The following is a 15,513-nucleotide window of genomic DNA, read 5'->3' on the forward strand; positions in this document are numbered from 1 at the left end:
AGCGCTGGCTGCCAAGGCTGCAGCATCGGGTGGGGGAGGGGGGACAGAGACCTGCAGCTTCTGCAATAATCCACTTTATCCTGGAAACTGAATGTCCCTTCACAGCTCCCATAGTTACCAGTTATAGCTGGTTATGTTCAGATATTTTCCCAGTTGGATTTTAAATAAATATTTGCAAACATTCACAGGATCCCACAGCATGATGCTGCCTCCACCGTGTTTTCAGTTATGTTTAGCTTTAGCCGACGCTCCCAAAGTTGTTCTGAAGTTTTTACTGCGACGCTGAAGGGAGGAGCAGCTGTGTGTGTGTCGGGGTGTGTGTGTCGGGGTGTGTGTGTGTCGGGGTGTGTGTGGGGTGTGTATAGGGGTGTATGTGTGTGGGGGTGCGTGTGTGTGTCGGGGTGTGGGGGAGCGTGTGTGTGTAGGGGGGGTGTGTGTGTGGGGGGGTGTGTCGGGGTGTGTGTGTGTAGGGGTGTGTGTGTGGGGGAGCATGTGTGTGTCGGGGTGTGTATAAGGGTGTATGTGTGTGGGGGTGCGTGTGTGTGTCGGGGTGTGGGGGAGCGTGTGTGTGTAGGGGTGTGTGTGTGTGTGTGTGTGTTACGAAGCTGCTGGCAGCTCAGGTACAAATGCATCATCAGTGAAATGAAGGATGTCGATGTAAATATAAATCGGTCATATTAATATTTCTGCCTTATTGATCCTAAATTAATTTCTTTTCTAAATCTATCTGCTTCTTCAGCTGTAGTTGTTGCGGTGTGGCGCCCCCTGCTGGCTGCTCTTCCTCCTCCTCCTCTTCCTCAGACATGTGGAGCAGCTAAGAGCAGCAGCTTCCTCCTGCCGGATCTACCGGGTCTACCGGAGCTGCCATGATGTCTCCGCGGCTCTGCGCCGCCCTCTGCCTCCTCCTCACCGCCTCCTGCCGCCTCTGCTCGGCCGCCCGACACGGTAAGACCCGGCCCGGCTCCGGTTCGGTCCGTCATGTGGATGACTGGCCGCCTGGAGAGAGTTGGACTATTAAAATGAGACACTTTGTTTCTCTGGAAGTTGTTTGCTTTTATTCTGGATGAAACCGGATTAATGTCAGTCGGAACCAGAACCGGACCCGGCTTGAAGCCCAGTCTGTTCTGCGTTTCCTGCTCTGCTGTGGCGCCATCAGTGACCAACATCTGGATCTGGGTTCATGTGGATCCGAGGGGAAGCAGAGACTCGGAGTTGGACGGATTGAATTTGAAGCTGCTGTCAGAAAGCATTATTATTATTATTATTATTATTATTATTATTATTATTATCATTATTATTATTATTATTATCATTATTATCATTATCATTATTATCATTATTATCATTATCATTATATTAATGGAAACCATCTCTGACTGACTGAATGGGTCGTTTCTATAAAACCAGAGGGATTTCCCAGATCTGAACTGGTCCCAGTTTGTGACTCCAGGAAATCCTCCGCTCCCCGCAGCTTCAGATCCCGCAGCAGCTTTGAAATGCGTGTTTGTGTTGCGGGTTGGTGAAACATACGTCACGCAGTTATGAGTCATAGCTGATGATGTTTCAGCACCGCGGACAGCGTCAGGCCTGACCCTGTGATTGGTTATCGATTCATGATTTCTGACCTTTAACATGAGAAAACATCTCCAGTTATTCCATAAAGTCACATGTAGATCCGAAACAACATGCTGGCTGGCGTTCATATTAATGATCAGGAAGATTAAACTGAGATCCTAAATACTAGTCAGAGTGAACCATCCCAACATGTTCTACTATCTTTAGTTTCCAATCAGACACATTTCCGGTTTTATTTTCAGATTAATCAGTATCTCCACCGTGTTTTAAATAGTTGTTCATTTCTTTCTGTAAACATTAATCAATCACAGATGAACTGATTGTGTGTTAATGCTAGTTAGTGGTTAACTTCAGCTAAATTCAGTGCTTTTAATTTACTAAATTAAATGAAACAAACTGTGTGGGTTTGATTCTAAACATATATTGTTCATAAAAGCGTTTTCTCTTCAGGTTATCCAACTCTTTTCCTTCAGACTCCATAGATTGATGTGATGACAGAGTTTAATGAACCAGAATCAACAGTGTGGCTGTTTTGTTACAAATCACAAACAGCCTTCATGTTGAGCTGCTAACAGGAAGTTGCAGTTTCCCGCTCTGATCTTTTATTTTAATGTATTTCTGTTTATGTGTCTCTAACTGATGAAGGACCTGCAGGTGAAACGTCCTTCCTCTCATTCTGGGATAAATATTCAGGTTCATTCTGGTTTTAATCCAGCTGCTGTTTGTGTCCAGAGAAGTGGGAGTTGCCATAGCAACCACCGACTCAGCACTTTTCAGTGTCAGGTAGTTCCTGTTTATATGATGGCAGCCATCATAACTGTGGTTTTAAAACAGGAAGAGGTTTTATCTGGACTTTCAGAATAAATGTCACTGACGTTGAAGCTGATCTGTCCCTCCGGACGTCATCAGGCTCAATTAGTCGATAACAGAGCGCTGACTGAGTCCAACTGGGGCTGCTGGAAACCGACGTTGCCGTGGCGACCAGCTGTCTTGCGTTGCCATGGAGACCGGAGGCGTTTCTAGTAGAAAAACATTCAGATGACGTCATCACTGTGACATCATCCATCAGCAGGTCGTGGTGAAATGTCGCCTCACCTGGTTTCCATGGTGATATTTCTGGGATATTTGGGATTTATGGGATAAATGAAAACCTAACTTTGATTTGAATGTTTTTGTGTTTTTTAATTTTTTCTGCAGGTTGTTTGTTTGAGAAGAAGATCTGTCCCAGAGGTCAGCTCTGCAGCAACGGTCAGTTTAAAGTAACTCAGGTTCATCATAACAGATCAAATCCAGAGGAATCCGCTGCAGATCACAGGAAGAGACGGATTCTTTCTGTGGGCTCCAGCAGACTGAGTTCTGTTAGCGACTCTTCAAAAGGGCAAAGACAGGAGAACATTCCAGAGAAAAACCCTTCTGCTCATCCAAAATCATTTACTGCATTTAGAAAACCCAAACCACAATTCATGAACATTTAGTCAGCAAGAAAAAAACCCACAGAAAACTGGAAGAGAGGGGACAATTTAATATTTATTATATTGTTGATTATTTTCAGGTTTTTGCTTTTCTCTGTAGGAAGCTAATGAAGCTAGTAGCTAATGAAGCTAGTTTCTAATTAAGCTAAAGAAGCTAGTGGCTAATGAAGCTAGTTTCTAATGAAGCTAGTTTCTAATGAAGCTAGTAGCTAATGAAGCTAGTTTCTAATGAAGCTAAAGAAGCAAGTTGCTAATGAAGCTAGTAGCTAATGAAGCTAGTAACTAATGAAGCTAATGAAGCTAGTAGCTAATGAAGCTAGTTTCTAATGAAGCTAGTAGCTAATGAAGCTAATGAAGCTAGTTTCTAATGAAGCTAGTAGCTAATGAAGCTAAAGAAGGTACTGGTTAATGAAGCTAGAAGCTAAAGAAGCTAGTTTCTAATGAAGCTAGTAGCTAATGAAGCTAAAGAAGCTAGTTTCTAATGAAGCTAGTAGCTAATGAAGCTAAAGAAGCTAGTGGCTAATGAAGCTAGTAGCGAATGAAGCTAAAGAAGCTAGATTCTAATGAAGCTAAAGAAACTTGTGGCTAATGAAGCTAGTAGCTAATGAAGCTAGTTTCTAATGAAGCTAAAGAAGCTAATGAAGCTAGTTTCTAATTAAACTAGTAGCTAATGAAGCTAGTTTCTAATGAAGCTAAAGAAGCAAGTTGCTAATGAAGCTAGTAGCTAATGAAGCTAGTTTCTAATGAAGCTAAAGAAGCTAATGAAGCTAGTTTCTAATTAAGCTAGTAGCAAATGAAGCTAGTTTCTAATGAAGTTAAAGAAGCAAGTTGCTAATGAAGCTAGTAGCTAATGAAGCTAGTAACTAATGAAGCTAATGAAGCTAGTAGCTAATGAAGCTAATTAAGCTAGTTTCTAATGAAGCTAGTAGCTAATGAAGCTAAAGAAGGTACTGGTTAATGAAGCTAGAAGCTAAAGAAGCTAGTTTCTAATGAAGCTAGTAGCTAATGAAGCTAAAGAAGCTAGTTTCTAATGAAGCTAGTAGCGAATGAAGCTAAAGAAGCTAGTTTCTAATGAAGCTAGTGGCTAATGAAGCTAGTAGCTATTGAAGCTAAAAAAGGTAGTTTCTAATGAAGCTAGTAGCTAACAAAGCTAGAAGCTAATGAAGCTAATAGCTAATGAAGCTAAAGAAGCAAGTAGCTAATGAAGCTAGAAGCTAATGAAGCTAGTTTCCAATGAAGCTAGTAGCTAATGAAGCTGAAGAAGCTAGTGGCTAATGAAGCTAAAAACACTAGTGGCTAAAGAAGCTAGTGGCTAATGAAGCTAGTAGCTAAAAAAGCTAGTATCTAGCAAAGCTTATGAATCTTGAAGCTAAGCAAGCTAGTAGCTAATTAAGCTAGAAGCTAATGAAGCTAGTAGCTAACAAAGCTAGTATCTAATGAAGCTTATGAATCTTGAAGCTAAGCAAGCTGGTAGCTAATGAAGCTAGTAACTAATGAAGCTAGTAGCTTACAAAGCTAGTATCTAATGAAGCTTATGAATCTAGAAGCTAAGCAAGCTGGTAGCTAATGAAGCTAGTAGTTAATGAAGCTCATGAATCTAGAAGCTAAGCAAGCTGGTAGCTAATGAAGCTCGTAGCTAATGAAGCTAATGTTTAATAAAGCAGAGATGACTGAAGCCTCAGCAGAGTAAACTAGACCTCTGCCTCTGCCAATCTCTGATGTGCCTCTCCGTCTCCATGACAACGGCGACATCAGCAGCCAGAGTTTCCCTCATGTTGGTGGTGGTGAGTCAGCGCAGCCTGCAGCAGACCTGACTCTGCTGTTGCTATGGTTACAAAGCTAATGATCAGTGCAAATGGGTTCATGCTAAATGTAAACCCGTGTCTAAGTGTCAGCATGTAACCATGGTGACCGTTCCAGACCCTGGTGAATCATTTACGGGTTCTGCAGCGACTAGCTGACCCAGTCAAACCAGTCCAGCACTGAACAGAGAGCATGGAGGTGGCAGCATCATGCTGTGGGCTTCCCCTGGGTCATCCTTCAGAACCAGGCTGACCTTGCGTGTTGTCCCGTCCAGACGGCCTGTTGGGCCAGTGCCGCGCTCCAGACCAGAAGCCGGTCCGGTACCGAGTCTCCGGCCCGGTTCTGCTGCGGCTGCAGGAAGTCCTGAAGGACCTGATGGTTCAAGGTGAGTTTGACTGTAGGCCCCGCCCACAACGGAGGAGTTAGGCCCCGCCCACCAGAGTTACACTGTGTCATGTGACCTCCAGGTCTGACCTGGAAGGATGAGCTGACCCAGTCCATCATCAGTCGGGAGCTGAGCTGGGTTCCTACCGACCCGGTTCTGGACCCGGATCCGGAGGAGAACCCGCCCAAACCGTAAGGAGAACCAGTTAACGGGTCTAATAACGAGTCTGAACCATTAGGAGACCCGTTAACCAGTCAACCCAGGTCCGTTTGGTTCCCCAGGTCCTCCAGGCTGCTGGGCCCGGCCCCTCAGACAGAACCGGACCCTGGAGGTCCAGCAGAACCCGAGCTGACGCAGCAGTACCTGGACTACCTGGTACTGGACCCGTACCATCAGGTAGGAGCAGACTCGCCTTGCCCCCCAGTGGCGGCAGCAGGAAATGACCCGCTGTCTGTGCTGCAGAACCAGAACCAGGAGCAGCGCTCCCTCAACTCTCTGGACCAGAACCCGACCTTCCAGCGGGGCGACGCTCTGGACCGGGACCGGCTGCTGCTGCAGGACCTGCTGTCCCTCTACCTGTCCTCCTCGCCGGCGCTGCCTCGCCACCGGGGGGCGCCGGCCGCCGGCTCCTCCCTGCTGCCAGACCTGGACTTCCCTCTGGACTACAGCCAGGACTACAACTCCCAGGATCCTCAGCTCAGGAAGCAGGAGCTGGACGTCCTGTCAGGACTGGACGGTCCGCCGATAGACTGGCTCTCTGTAGTTCAGTCTGGAGTTCTGCAAGAGCTTCCTGTAGTTTTTGATCAGTCTGGAGTTTTCCTGTAGTTTTCCTGTCTCTGTGTTTCCAGGGCGATCCCTGCGCAGACTGTCTCTGCTGCTGGACGGTTTGGACCCGTCTGCTGCGCGGCTGGACTCGTCCTCCGTCCCCGGGCATAGGGACGGAATCGCAGGTCGGTGAGCGGCTTGCGGTCAGAAAGGTCAGGGGTCAGAGGTCAGAGGTCAGTAATGTCTGTTGTCCTCCAGCAGATCACCTGGGAGACGGTCCAGCAGCCAAGCAGAAGGTGAGTCCTGCTGGTCCAATCAGAACCGGGTCTGGGCTCCGTTAGTTTTTCTTACTGCGTCGGCCTCAGAGAGGTCATCACCATGACAACGAGTGGAAGGTGATGTGTCCCTGTCTCCACCAATCAGCTCACAGAAGCCTTAATGGCGTATAAGGCGGCTCTGCAGGAGGCTCCGCCCCCAACCGCCAGGCCAGCTGAAGGACAGAAGGAGCTAGCCAATCAGGACGCAGGAGGTGGAGCCAAGCTGTCTGGACACACCAATCAGAGGTACGGCCGCTTCTACCTTGTCGCTTCAGCCAATCACATGTCAGACTCTGTTCGTCATGACAACCAGAGCGTTCTTGCTCTGAACGCCCCATTCCCCTGCCGCCCTGGGCAGAAACCCCTCAGTCCTACTGATCATAACGGATCAACATGACGATGATCTGAAGATTCTGACCCGGTTCTTCTCTGCAGTGCGGTCGGACAGGCTGTCAGCTTCAGAACCAGACCCAACTCCAGGAACCTGACGGCTGCACACCAACCAGGTGAGAGGAGGCGGGGCTTATAGACAAGAGGCAGATCCTCCATCTGAAGCCTTCAGCCAATCAGAGCCATTCTTCCTGCTGACACCTGGATGATGTCCTCAGTTGCAGGGCAGAACTTCCTGCAGACTGAGACGGGCCTAAAGGTTCTCCAGAGCGGCGCCGAACAGGTGAGACCTGAAACCTGGTTCTGTCCTGGTTCTAATGATGAGCGCTGAGGATTCTGTGTTTTTGTGCAGACGGATGAAGGGAAGTCGTCGTTGCCCCTGGCGACCAGAGTCCAGCCCGGCTCCCGCTGGCTGTTCGCCACGCTGGTGTCCACGGCGTGCATCGGCGGCATCCTGGTGGCGGCCATGACCATCGCCTGCCTGCGCCGCCACGCCCACCGTCTGGCCGCCAAGAAGCTGGGCCTGGGCCCGGACGGCGGCGGCTTCACCCACCAGGAGTACCAGGTGAGGCTCCGCCCACCTGCAGGTGACGGTGAATCCCATTACCTGGAGACACGGAGAAGAGGGAGTGATGCTGAGGGATCCTGGGAGATCCAGCTGGATCCAGAATGGAAATCTGGGAGATTGGGGTGAAATGAAATTATTTTAATGGATAATTCAGTTTTTTCAGCAAACTGCCTTTTTAGCGATTAATCGGTTGCTGAATTAGTGGATTAATCAATTAATGGTGATTATTGCTCCAGGTGTATTGATAAATGTATCATGCTAACATGCTAACATTGTCACCAGGATCTGTGTCGGCAGCACATGGCTTCCAAAGGCGCCTTTGGCCGGCTGGAGGCCGCCGCCCTGGGCGCGGTGGGCGGGGCCGGCAGCGCGGCGGGGAGTGGGGCCGGCGCAGTGGGCGGGGCCGGCGTGGCGGGCGGAGTCGGGCCGGACTCCAGGGTGAGCAGCGTGTCGTCCCAGTTCAGCGACGGCGCCCAGCCCAGTCCCAGCTCCCACAGCAGCACGCCGTCCTGGTGCGAGGAGCCGGCGCAGGCCAACATGGACATCTCAACGGGTCACATGATCCTGGTCAGAACCGCACGTCACCACACTCTGTCCTAGTCAAATCACTCAAAAGGTCAAACACAAACATGACGTTCAACCGGAGGACATTTAGCAGCTTTGGTCAGGCTCCGCCCCCTTCCTCTCTGCTGCGCTGCAGCTCCGCCCACATCCAGCTCCAATAGATGAAGGTTTGCTAACTGGATCAGTGGGAGTCATGGCGTCGTCATGGTGACGTCAGTGTCGGTTGATAGAATGGAATATTCACATCCTGTCCCTCACCCTTTGTTTCCATAACTGAATATTGTTTAATCTCAAATAATAAAACTGGGATTATGGAGGAATTAACAGAACAAAAGCAGAAGTTTAAAAACTACACAGCCCGGTCCGACCCGGTTCCTCTGGCTCCCCAGGCCTACATGGAGGACCACCTGCGGAACAAGGACCGGCTCCTGAAGGAGTGGGCCGCTCTCTGCTCCTACCAGGCAGAACCCAGCGCCGTCTCCGTGGCCCAGAGCGACACCAACACCAAGAAGAACCGCTGCCCCGACTCGCTGCCTTGTGAGTTACCCCACACACTGATACCGACCCGGTAGAACCAGAACCTCACGGGTCACATGTTCTGCAGATGACCACTCCAGGGTGAAGCTGAAGGCCGACAGCAACCCGTCTCGCTCCGATTACGTCAACGCCAGCACCATCGTAAGTCCGCTCAGACCCACAGCCTGGTTCTGGTGGGGGAGCTGTCCTCTGCTTGACCTCTTCCTGACCTCATTGTGACCTTGCAGATTGAACACGACCCCAGGATGCCGGCCTACATCGCCACCCAGGGCCCACTGCCACACACCATCTCTGACTTCTGGCAGGTGAGATCAGAGGGGAAGCAGGCGTCATGGCGGCCGCCCGCTACGTCCAGAACAAACATGGCGGCCGTGTGGGTGTGTGTGTGCAGATGGTTTGGGAGAACGGCTGCACTGTGATCGTGATGATGACGGCTCTGGTGGAGGACGGGGAGAAGCAGTGTGACCGGTACTGGCCAGATGAAGGCTCCTCCCTCTACCACATCTACGAGGTGGGACAGGTTGGACAGTTGGGACAGGTTGGACAGGTGTCCAGGTGTGACTTCCCGCTCTCACTCCCCCTCCAGGTGAACCTGGTGTCGGAGCACATCTGGTGTAACGACTTCCTGGTGCGCAGTTTCTACCTGAAGAACGTGCAGACGCAGGAGACGCGCACGCTCACACAGTTCCACTTCCTCAGCTGGCCGGCGCAGGGAATCCCCACCTCCACGCGCCCCCTGCTGGACTTCCGCAGGTACTGCAGCTTCCCCGTTTGCTTTGGTCTCAACCTGAAACCTTTATGGATTATTGGACTTGTTTTCATAACTAAGAGACATTCCTGGGTGTGAATCCCTAACGTGTCCCGTTTCTCTCTCAGGAAGGTGAATAAATGCTACCGCGGACGCTCCTGCCCCATCATCGTTCACTGCAGGTACAATCAGCGGATCCCAGGTGTTACAACCAAGGGACTATTTCTGATTGGCTCTTCCTGTGTTTCCATAGCGACGGCACTGGGCGGACCGGGACTTACATCCTGATCGACATGGTTCTGAACCGCATGGCTAAAGGTGCAGTAGATGCGGGGTGAAGCGGCCGCTGCTGCTCCAGACACTGACCGACTGATTCTGGTTCCCCGCAGGCGTCAAGGAGATCGACATCGCCGCTACGCTGGAGCACGTCCGGGACCAGCGGCCCGGGATGGTCCGCACCAAGGTGAGTCCGAACCGGACCACCCCGATACACCAAACAGTAGCTCAGTTTTACTAAACACACTTTAAAACCCCAAACTTCAAACTAACCGTTTCTAGAGCAGATTCTCTTCCTGGTTTCTAATGCTTCTCTGCTCTGAAAGGTGTAAAGCTGAGCCACGCCGCCACCTGCTGGTGGCAGATGGAACTGAACCAGGGTTCAGTGCAGGAAGCCGAGTGACCCAAATTCTGCTCTTGAGAATAAACTCAAAATGAAAGATATTGTTTACAGAAATAAACCTAGTTTATATTTCAGATCTATACCCATTTGTTTTATTTTAATGTCGTTGTACAGAATAAACTGAAACGTTTTGTGGTCCTTCATTAGTTGGTTGGGGAAGTGAGCGCCGCCATCTTGTCTTCCTCTCCAGGACCAGTTTGAGTTTGCTCTGACGGCGGTTGCAGAGGAGGTGAACGCCATCCTCAAGGCGCTGCCCCAGTGACCCCTGGACGACCTCAGATGACCCCCGGCACTGACTCAGGACGATCTAGGCGATGTGTTCAGGAGCATTTAGGAGAACCTGTGTGAAACGTGCATGTGAATGCACCACGAGCTTTACCCACCCAGACAGCTGGTGTTGTGTTGTAGCTGAACCTGCGGAGCCGGATCTGGATCCGCTCCAGGTTTCCTCTGCTGCTCATGGACCCCCTCTGTGCGTTTCCCGTCTATGTAGTCGTTAACCTCCAGCAAGAGAAAACTATAAAAAATAAAGCTGATTTTGTAAGTGTGACCTTAAATAAATCTGTTTGTGTTGCAGCACCTGTGTGACTTCCTGTGTAAATGACTCGACCAATCAGATTTCAGATCAGCTTTATTTGTTTTAAGGCACAAACATGATAAAAATGAGTCGGTGCGTTCAGTACTCTTCGCCCTCGTCTTCGTCGCCGACGCTGTCCGTCCCCACCTCCTCGTAGTCCTTCTCCAGGGCCGCCATGTCCTCCCGCGCCTCCGAGAACTCGCCCTCCTCCATGCCCTCGCCCACGTACCAGTGGACGAAGGCCCGCTTGGCGTACATCAGGTCGAACTTGTGGTCGAGGCGCGCCCAGGCCTCGGCGATGGCCGTGGTGTTGCTGAGCATGCAGACGGCGCGCTGCACCTTGGCCAGGTCTCCGCCCGGCACCACGGTGGGCGGCTGGTAGTTGATGCCCACCTTGAAGCCAGTGGGGCACCAGTCCACGAACTGGATGGAGCGCTTGGTCTTGATGGTGGCGATGGCCGAGTTGACATCTTTGGGCACCACGTCGCCACGGTACAGCAGGCAGCAGGCCATGTACTTGCCGTGGCGCGGGTCGCACTTCACCATCTGGTTGGCGGGCTCGAAGCAGGCGTTGGTGATGTCGGCCACCGACAGCTGCTCGTGGTAGGCCTTCTCGGCCGAGATGACGGGCGCGTAGGTGGCCAGAGGGAAGTGGATGCGCGGGTACGGCACCAGGTTGGTCTGGAACTCCGTCAGGTCCACGTTGAGCGCGCCGTCAAAGCGCAGCGACGCCGTGATGGACGACACGATCTGGCCGATGAGGCGGTTCAGGTTGGTGTAGGAGGGGCGCTCGATGTCCAGGTTGCGGCGGCAGATGTCGTAGATGGCCTCGTTGTCCACCATGAAGGCACAATCCGAGTGCTCCAGGGTGGTGTGGGTGGTGAGGATGGAGTTGTACGGCTCCACCACCGCCGTGGACACCTGGGGAGCCGGGTACACGGCGAACTCCAGCTTGGACTTCTTTCCGTAGTCCACCGAGAGACGCTCCATCAGCAGAGAGGTGAAGCCGGAGCCGGTTCCTCCACCGAATGAGTGGAAGATCAGGAAGCCCTGCAGACCGGTGCACTGGTCAGCCTGAAAGGAGAACACACCCAGAACGTCAGGAAGAGATGCCCTGATGGCACCAACAAGACTTTAACACAGCCACACCTCAACCAGACCGTGACCCCTTGACCCCGCTGGGCATTGTCTCTACCACACCTCGACCCAACGAGACCTTGACCCTTGAACCCAACAAAACCCTGACCCACCAGTTTGCGCGTCCTGTCCAGAACCAGGTCGATGATCTCCTTGCCGACCGTGTAGTGGCCCCTGGCGTAGTTGTTGGCTGCGTCCTCCTTGCCGGTGATCAGCTGTTCAGGATGGAAGAGCTGCCGATAAGTTCCTGTACGGACTTCATCTGTTGGAGGGAAAACCTTCAGTGTCAGCCATGTTTTCTGAACATGCTTCCATGTTTAAGACGCTGTGTTTCCAGGAAGAACTGACCAATCACGGTGGGCTCCAGATCCACAAAGATGGCTCTGGGGACGTGCTTCCCAGACCCCGTCTCACTGAAGAACGTGTTAAAGGAGTCGTCTCCCCCTCCGATCGTCTTGTCACTGGGCATCTGGCCGTCCGGCTGGATGCCGTGCTCCAGGCAGTAGAGCTCCCAGCATGCATTGCCCATCTGGGCTCCGGCCTGGCCCACATGCATAGAAATACACTCACGCTGCAGAGAAGAGGAGAAAAGTGATCAGGCTTAATGGTTTCTGACTTTATGCCAGGTATGATAAACGGCTGAGCGGCACACCGGCCCTTTAAGAGGAACTCTATCAGTAAACATGCGGCATTAGCAGATGCTGCATCGGGAGCTCCTTAAAGAGGTTTTAGTAAAGTTCAGCCACGTTTCCTAATCAGGAAATGGCACAATTATGTAATTATCACAAAATGACTAACTACACCTACAGTCAGGTTCCTACAAACTTCAATACTCATCCTGACTAGTTTCTAGATTTTCCCTCCCTGTCAAAGCTTTAACTTCTCCGTTTAATCCTCGGATTTCCGGGTGCACCTTGAACGCACCTCCCCGGGAGCAGTGACGTAGTTTCCACTCTCAGGTGTCTCAGTGCAGACCTGTTGGATCTTGATCCAACCGGGTCACATGAGTTTTTATTACCCCTCACATCATGGAGAAAAGGGGAAAAGCCCCATCGACGCAGGCAGGAAGCCGCGCTCCCGCCCCTCCCCCACCCCATGTAACGTTCACGGACCTGCAGGGCGTTATCTGTTCGCCTCACATTTAAAAGTTACCGCCTAGAACTCCTTCAGCTAAAGTACATTTAAAAACTGATCCGGGTTTATTTTAAATAACTAAACTAAATATGTGAAAACACCGGCTGGCTAAGAGGTTAGAAAACTGAAGCGTAAACTGTGAAACTTTATTTTTGATCATTTTAATCTGCGCCAACATGGCCTTGTTCGACGCCAATTAGTGGAAAAAAATGTTGTAAAGAACATGGATAAAGTGTGATTTCTACGTTTATAATAAAAAACGTTTCAACAACTTTTTCTCTTTTTAGATCCGTCTTTTACGATATAAATGCGTGTTTTAAGCGGTTTACTCACCATTTTGATCTGTCTGTCTCCTTCTCTCCGACGTTCAAGGATCGGCAGTTGGAAGCAGTGTGTGACGCAGCAGCGGAGCCGCTCGCTTATAAAGGCTCACAGGGGGCGGGGCTACGAGCGGTTTGAACCTGCTGAAGGCGGGAGATTACCGGAAGCAGATAAACTAACGTTGATAAAATTACGAGATAAAGTCGTAATATTTCGAGAATAAAGTCTAAAGTTATAATATTACAGAATAAACTCGTAATAATGCGACAATAAGTCACTGTATTTTCAGAATAAAGTTATATTAATATGAGAATAAAGCCATAATATGACTTTATTGTCATATTATTTCGATTTTATTTATGTAATATGACTTTATTTTAAAAATTATGAGAATAATTTTAAAAATAAAGTCAATACTCTGTCGTACAGAATACACAGGTTTGTCATGGAGTTTTTAAACTTATTTGCTCACTTAATAGTAAAATAAATATTTAACTTAACATTTCAAACCAATTCATAGGATTTCTAACTTTGGTAAAGCATTGAAAGTCCCACTTGAATCACACAGACTATATCTGCTCATATTTACAGTTTTTAATGTTCCTACATTAGCATGCATACACATATGTTTTATATATTGACTTTATATCCAAATGGATGAGCCTAAAAGCAAACAGAACAGTATGATCAGAAAAGGTCTTGCAGTAGGAACATTTGATGGGTTTTAATGGATTCTACTCTTTATTAAAACATCTTTAAATATCAGAGATTCCTCTAAGGTCCCTAATAACATCAACAACCTTATAATAAAAGACTAAAACCAGTCACCGTTTAGGGCGTGCCGTGGTGGCGTAGCGGTTAGCGCGACCCGTATTTGGAGGCCTTGAGTCCTCGACGCGGCCGTCGCGGGTTCAACTCCCGGATCCGACGACATTTGCCGCATGTCTTCCCTCCTCTCCTTCCCTGTTTCCTGTCATCCTGCTGTCATATAAGGGACACTAGAGCCACAAAAGACCCTGGAGGGGTAAAAAAACAAACAAAAAAAACAGTCACCGTTTAAAGCACGTAATCCCAGAGCGGGTCCAAAGTTTCATACATTAACAATCAGTATTTAAATGTGCAGTTTAAAACAAAAACTATTTAAAACAACATCAGATTATTATCTGGTATAATGTCTCGTTTGTTTGGTTAAAGACGATATTTTAAAGCAGGGATGCGATTTGTGGTCTGAGAGGTCAGCTCAGGAATGGTAGGAATGAGATTTAGTCTGGATTAAATTAAAGAGCACAGCTAATCCAAGTGGTGTGGGTCAAAGGTCAAACCATAATGATTCATTGTTTCTCACAGTCCTCAGTAATTCAGCCTGATTCAGAGGCTTTTATTGGAAAACATTTAAAAACATTAATCAGCTTGTTGAGCCGCTGCAGGGGAATCTCGACGTGTTTCTGTTCAACTTTACGCTTGTTTTGGACAAAGAGCAACGTGAAGGAGCTGAGCTCAGAGTATGTAGAGGAACAGGAGTCAGGTTAGTGTTCCAGGACAGACAGGGCGGCCCACTGGGAACACTGGGAACACAATGTCCACTTTGTGATCTGAACTAAATAATTTTATAGATGAATGAGATGAAGGCTCTTTTTGTCCCTCAGTTGTTGCCGTAGAGTGTTCTGCATCATCAGCAGGTTGGTGCTGCCTGCTGATTGGATGCCTTGTTTCAAACTGGGGAACCCAAATGGTTCAAACTGGTTCTGGAGTGCTAGAAAGTGTTTAGCTGCTAAATGTTTAGCATTTCCAGCCTGAGTCTGTAGAAAGCAGACACCTGCAGCCAGGTGAGGCGACTGGCGTTGGTAACGAATCCCTCATCACTTCACTGATGGATTCATTTGTATTGCAAAGGTTGACGGTTCCAACTCAACCAGCTGCTCCATTAAAACCAGTTAAACATTCAGGTCTTCCAGCCGGTTAGTGGCTGAACAGACGGACGGTTTCCATGGCTACCACTTGGAGATGAACTGGTTCTGGTCAGCAGGTAAACATCTTTTACATTTCGTTTTTATCTCTACAAAGTTCTGAACAGAAGAGAAGTCTGCAGGTACGGACCTCCAAACAGAACTGGTTCTGAACATCAGAGCTGGTCCAGTTACTGTTCAACAGGCTGGTGAAGGAGGAACCAACACAAAGAATCAACAGAAACATGGTTGCTATGGTTTCACTGTCATCTTGTTTCAGTTAAATGGACCCAGAAACCTGCCTGTAACTGGTCCTGTGGAGGATTCCCAAAGGGCCTGGGTCCCAACAGAACCAGAACCAGCTGGTCCTTTTGCACTGCAGCTATAGTTTGCTGCTGCCTTTTGGACTTTAGTTTCTGTGAAGTTCAACCTGAACGACTCTGTAAACAGTTAATGTTTTCTAACATGGCCGAACCTCTTCCTGGTTGCTGGAGGAAAGGAAGCGTCCGTCCCGTTCCTGTAGGGCCCGGCCCCAGCCCGGCGCCTGGCTGGGGCCGGGCTGGGGCCCGGCAGTGTTTGCTTTCCACATGGTTGA

The 15,513-nt window shown here is 49.3% G+C and overlaps 2 protein-coding genes across 4 annotated transcripts; one reads left to right on the forward strand and one right to left on the reverse strand.

Moving 5' to 3' along the window:
- The first annotated feature begins 764 nt into the window (after positions 1-764).
- Positions 765-10,379, forward strand: LOC116715862 (receptor-type tyrosine-protein phosphatase-like N). Of its 3 annotated transcripts, none has more exons than XM_032556575.1 (22): positions 765-945; positions 2,773-2,823; positions 5,125-5,235; positions 5,318-5,426; positions 5,499-5,631; positions 5,698-5,971; positions 6,084-6,185; positions 6,259-6,296; positions 6,424-6,563; positions 6,753-6,823; positions 6,926-6,990; positions 7,060-7,272; positions 7,558-7,842; positions 8,229-8,376; positions 8,444-8,517; positions 8,604-8,681; positions 8,768-8,887; positions 8,963-9,129; positions 9,253-9,306; positions 9,378-9,442; positions 9,514-9,587; positions 9,994-10,379. In XM_032556575.1, exons 1-22 carry the CDS (start codon positions 867-869, stop codon positions 10,063-10,065), a joined length of 2,523 nt encoding a protein of 840 aa, XP_032412466.1. In that variant the 5' UTR covers positions 765-866; the 3' UTR covers positions 10,066-10,379. The 3 variants fall into 3 exon arrangements, with proteins under 3 accessions (XP_032412466.1, XP_032412467.1, XP_032412468.1); XM_032556576.1 differs by having other exon boundaries at positions 6,262-6,296; XM_032556577.1 differs by having other exon boundaries at positions 5,517-5,631.
- A 37-nt stretch (positions 10,380-10,416) lies between these two features.
- On the reverse strand, positions 10,417-13,109 carry LOC116715863 (tubulin alpha chain-like). Its single transcript, XM_032556578.1, has 4 exons — positions 12,985-13,109; positions 11,866-12,088; positions 11,631-11,779; positions 10,417-11,454 (listed from the first exon to the last, which is right to left on the reverse strand). Exons 1-4 carry the CDS (start codon positions 12,985-12,987, stop codon positions 10,480-10,482), a joined length of 1,350 nt encoding a protein of 449 aa, XP_032412469.1. The 5' UTR covers positions 12,988-13,109; the 3' UTR covers positions 10,417-10,479.
- Between the last annotated feature and the right edge of the window lie 2,404 nt (positions 13,110-15,513).

This window comes from Xiphophorus hellerii, chromosome 24, assembly GCF_003331165.1.
Source record: "Xiphophorus hellerii strain 12219 chromosome 24, Xiphophorus_hellerii-4.1, whole genome shotgun sequence".
In the NCBI taxonomy this organism is placed as follows: domain Eukaryota; kingdom Metazoa; phylum Chordata; class Actinopteri; order Cyprinodontiformes; family Poeciliidae; genus Xiphophorus; species Xiphophorus hellerii.

Coding starts and splice junctions, on each gene's coding strand:
- LOC116715863 (XM_032556578.1), bottom strand. Junction 11,780..11,865: donor TCTGGAGCCCACCGTGATTG/GTCAGTTCTTCC, acceptor TCCCTCCAACAG/ATGAAGTCCGTACAGGAACT. Junction 11,455..11,630: donor TGGACAGGACGCGCAAACTG/GTGGGTCAGGGT, acceptor TTCTCCTTTCAG/GCTGACCAGTGCACCGGTCT.
- LOC116715862 (XM_032556575.1), top strand. CDS start 867: ATGATGTCTCCGCGGCTCTGCGCCGCCCTCTGCCTCCTCCTCACCGCC. Junction 2,824..5,124: donor AGGTCAGCTCTGCAGCAACG/GTCAGTTTAAAG, acceptor TGTCCCGTCCAG/ACGGCCTGTTGGGCCAGTGC. Junction 6,991..7,059: donor TCCAGAGCGGCGCCGAACAG/GTGAGACCTGAA, acceptor GTTTTTGTGCAG/ACGGATGAAGGGAAGTCGTC.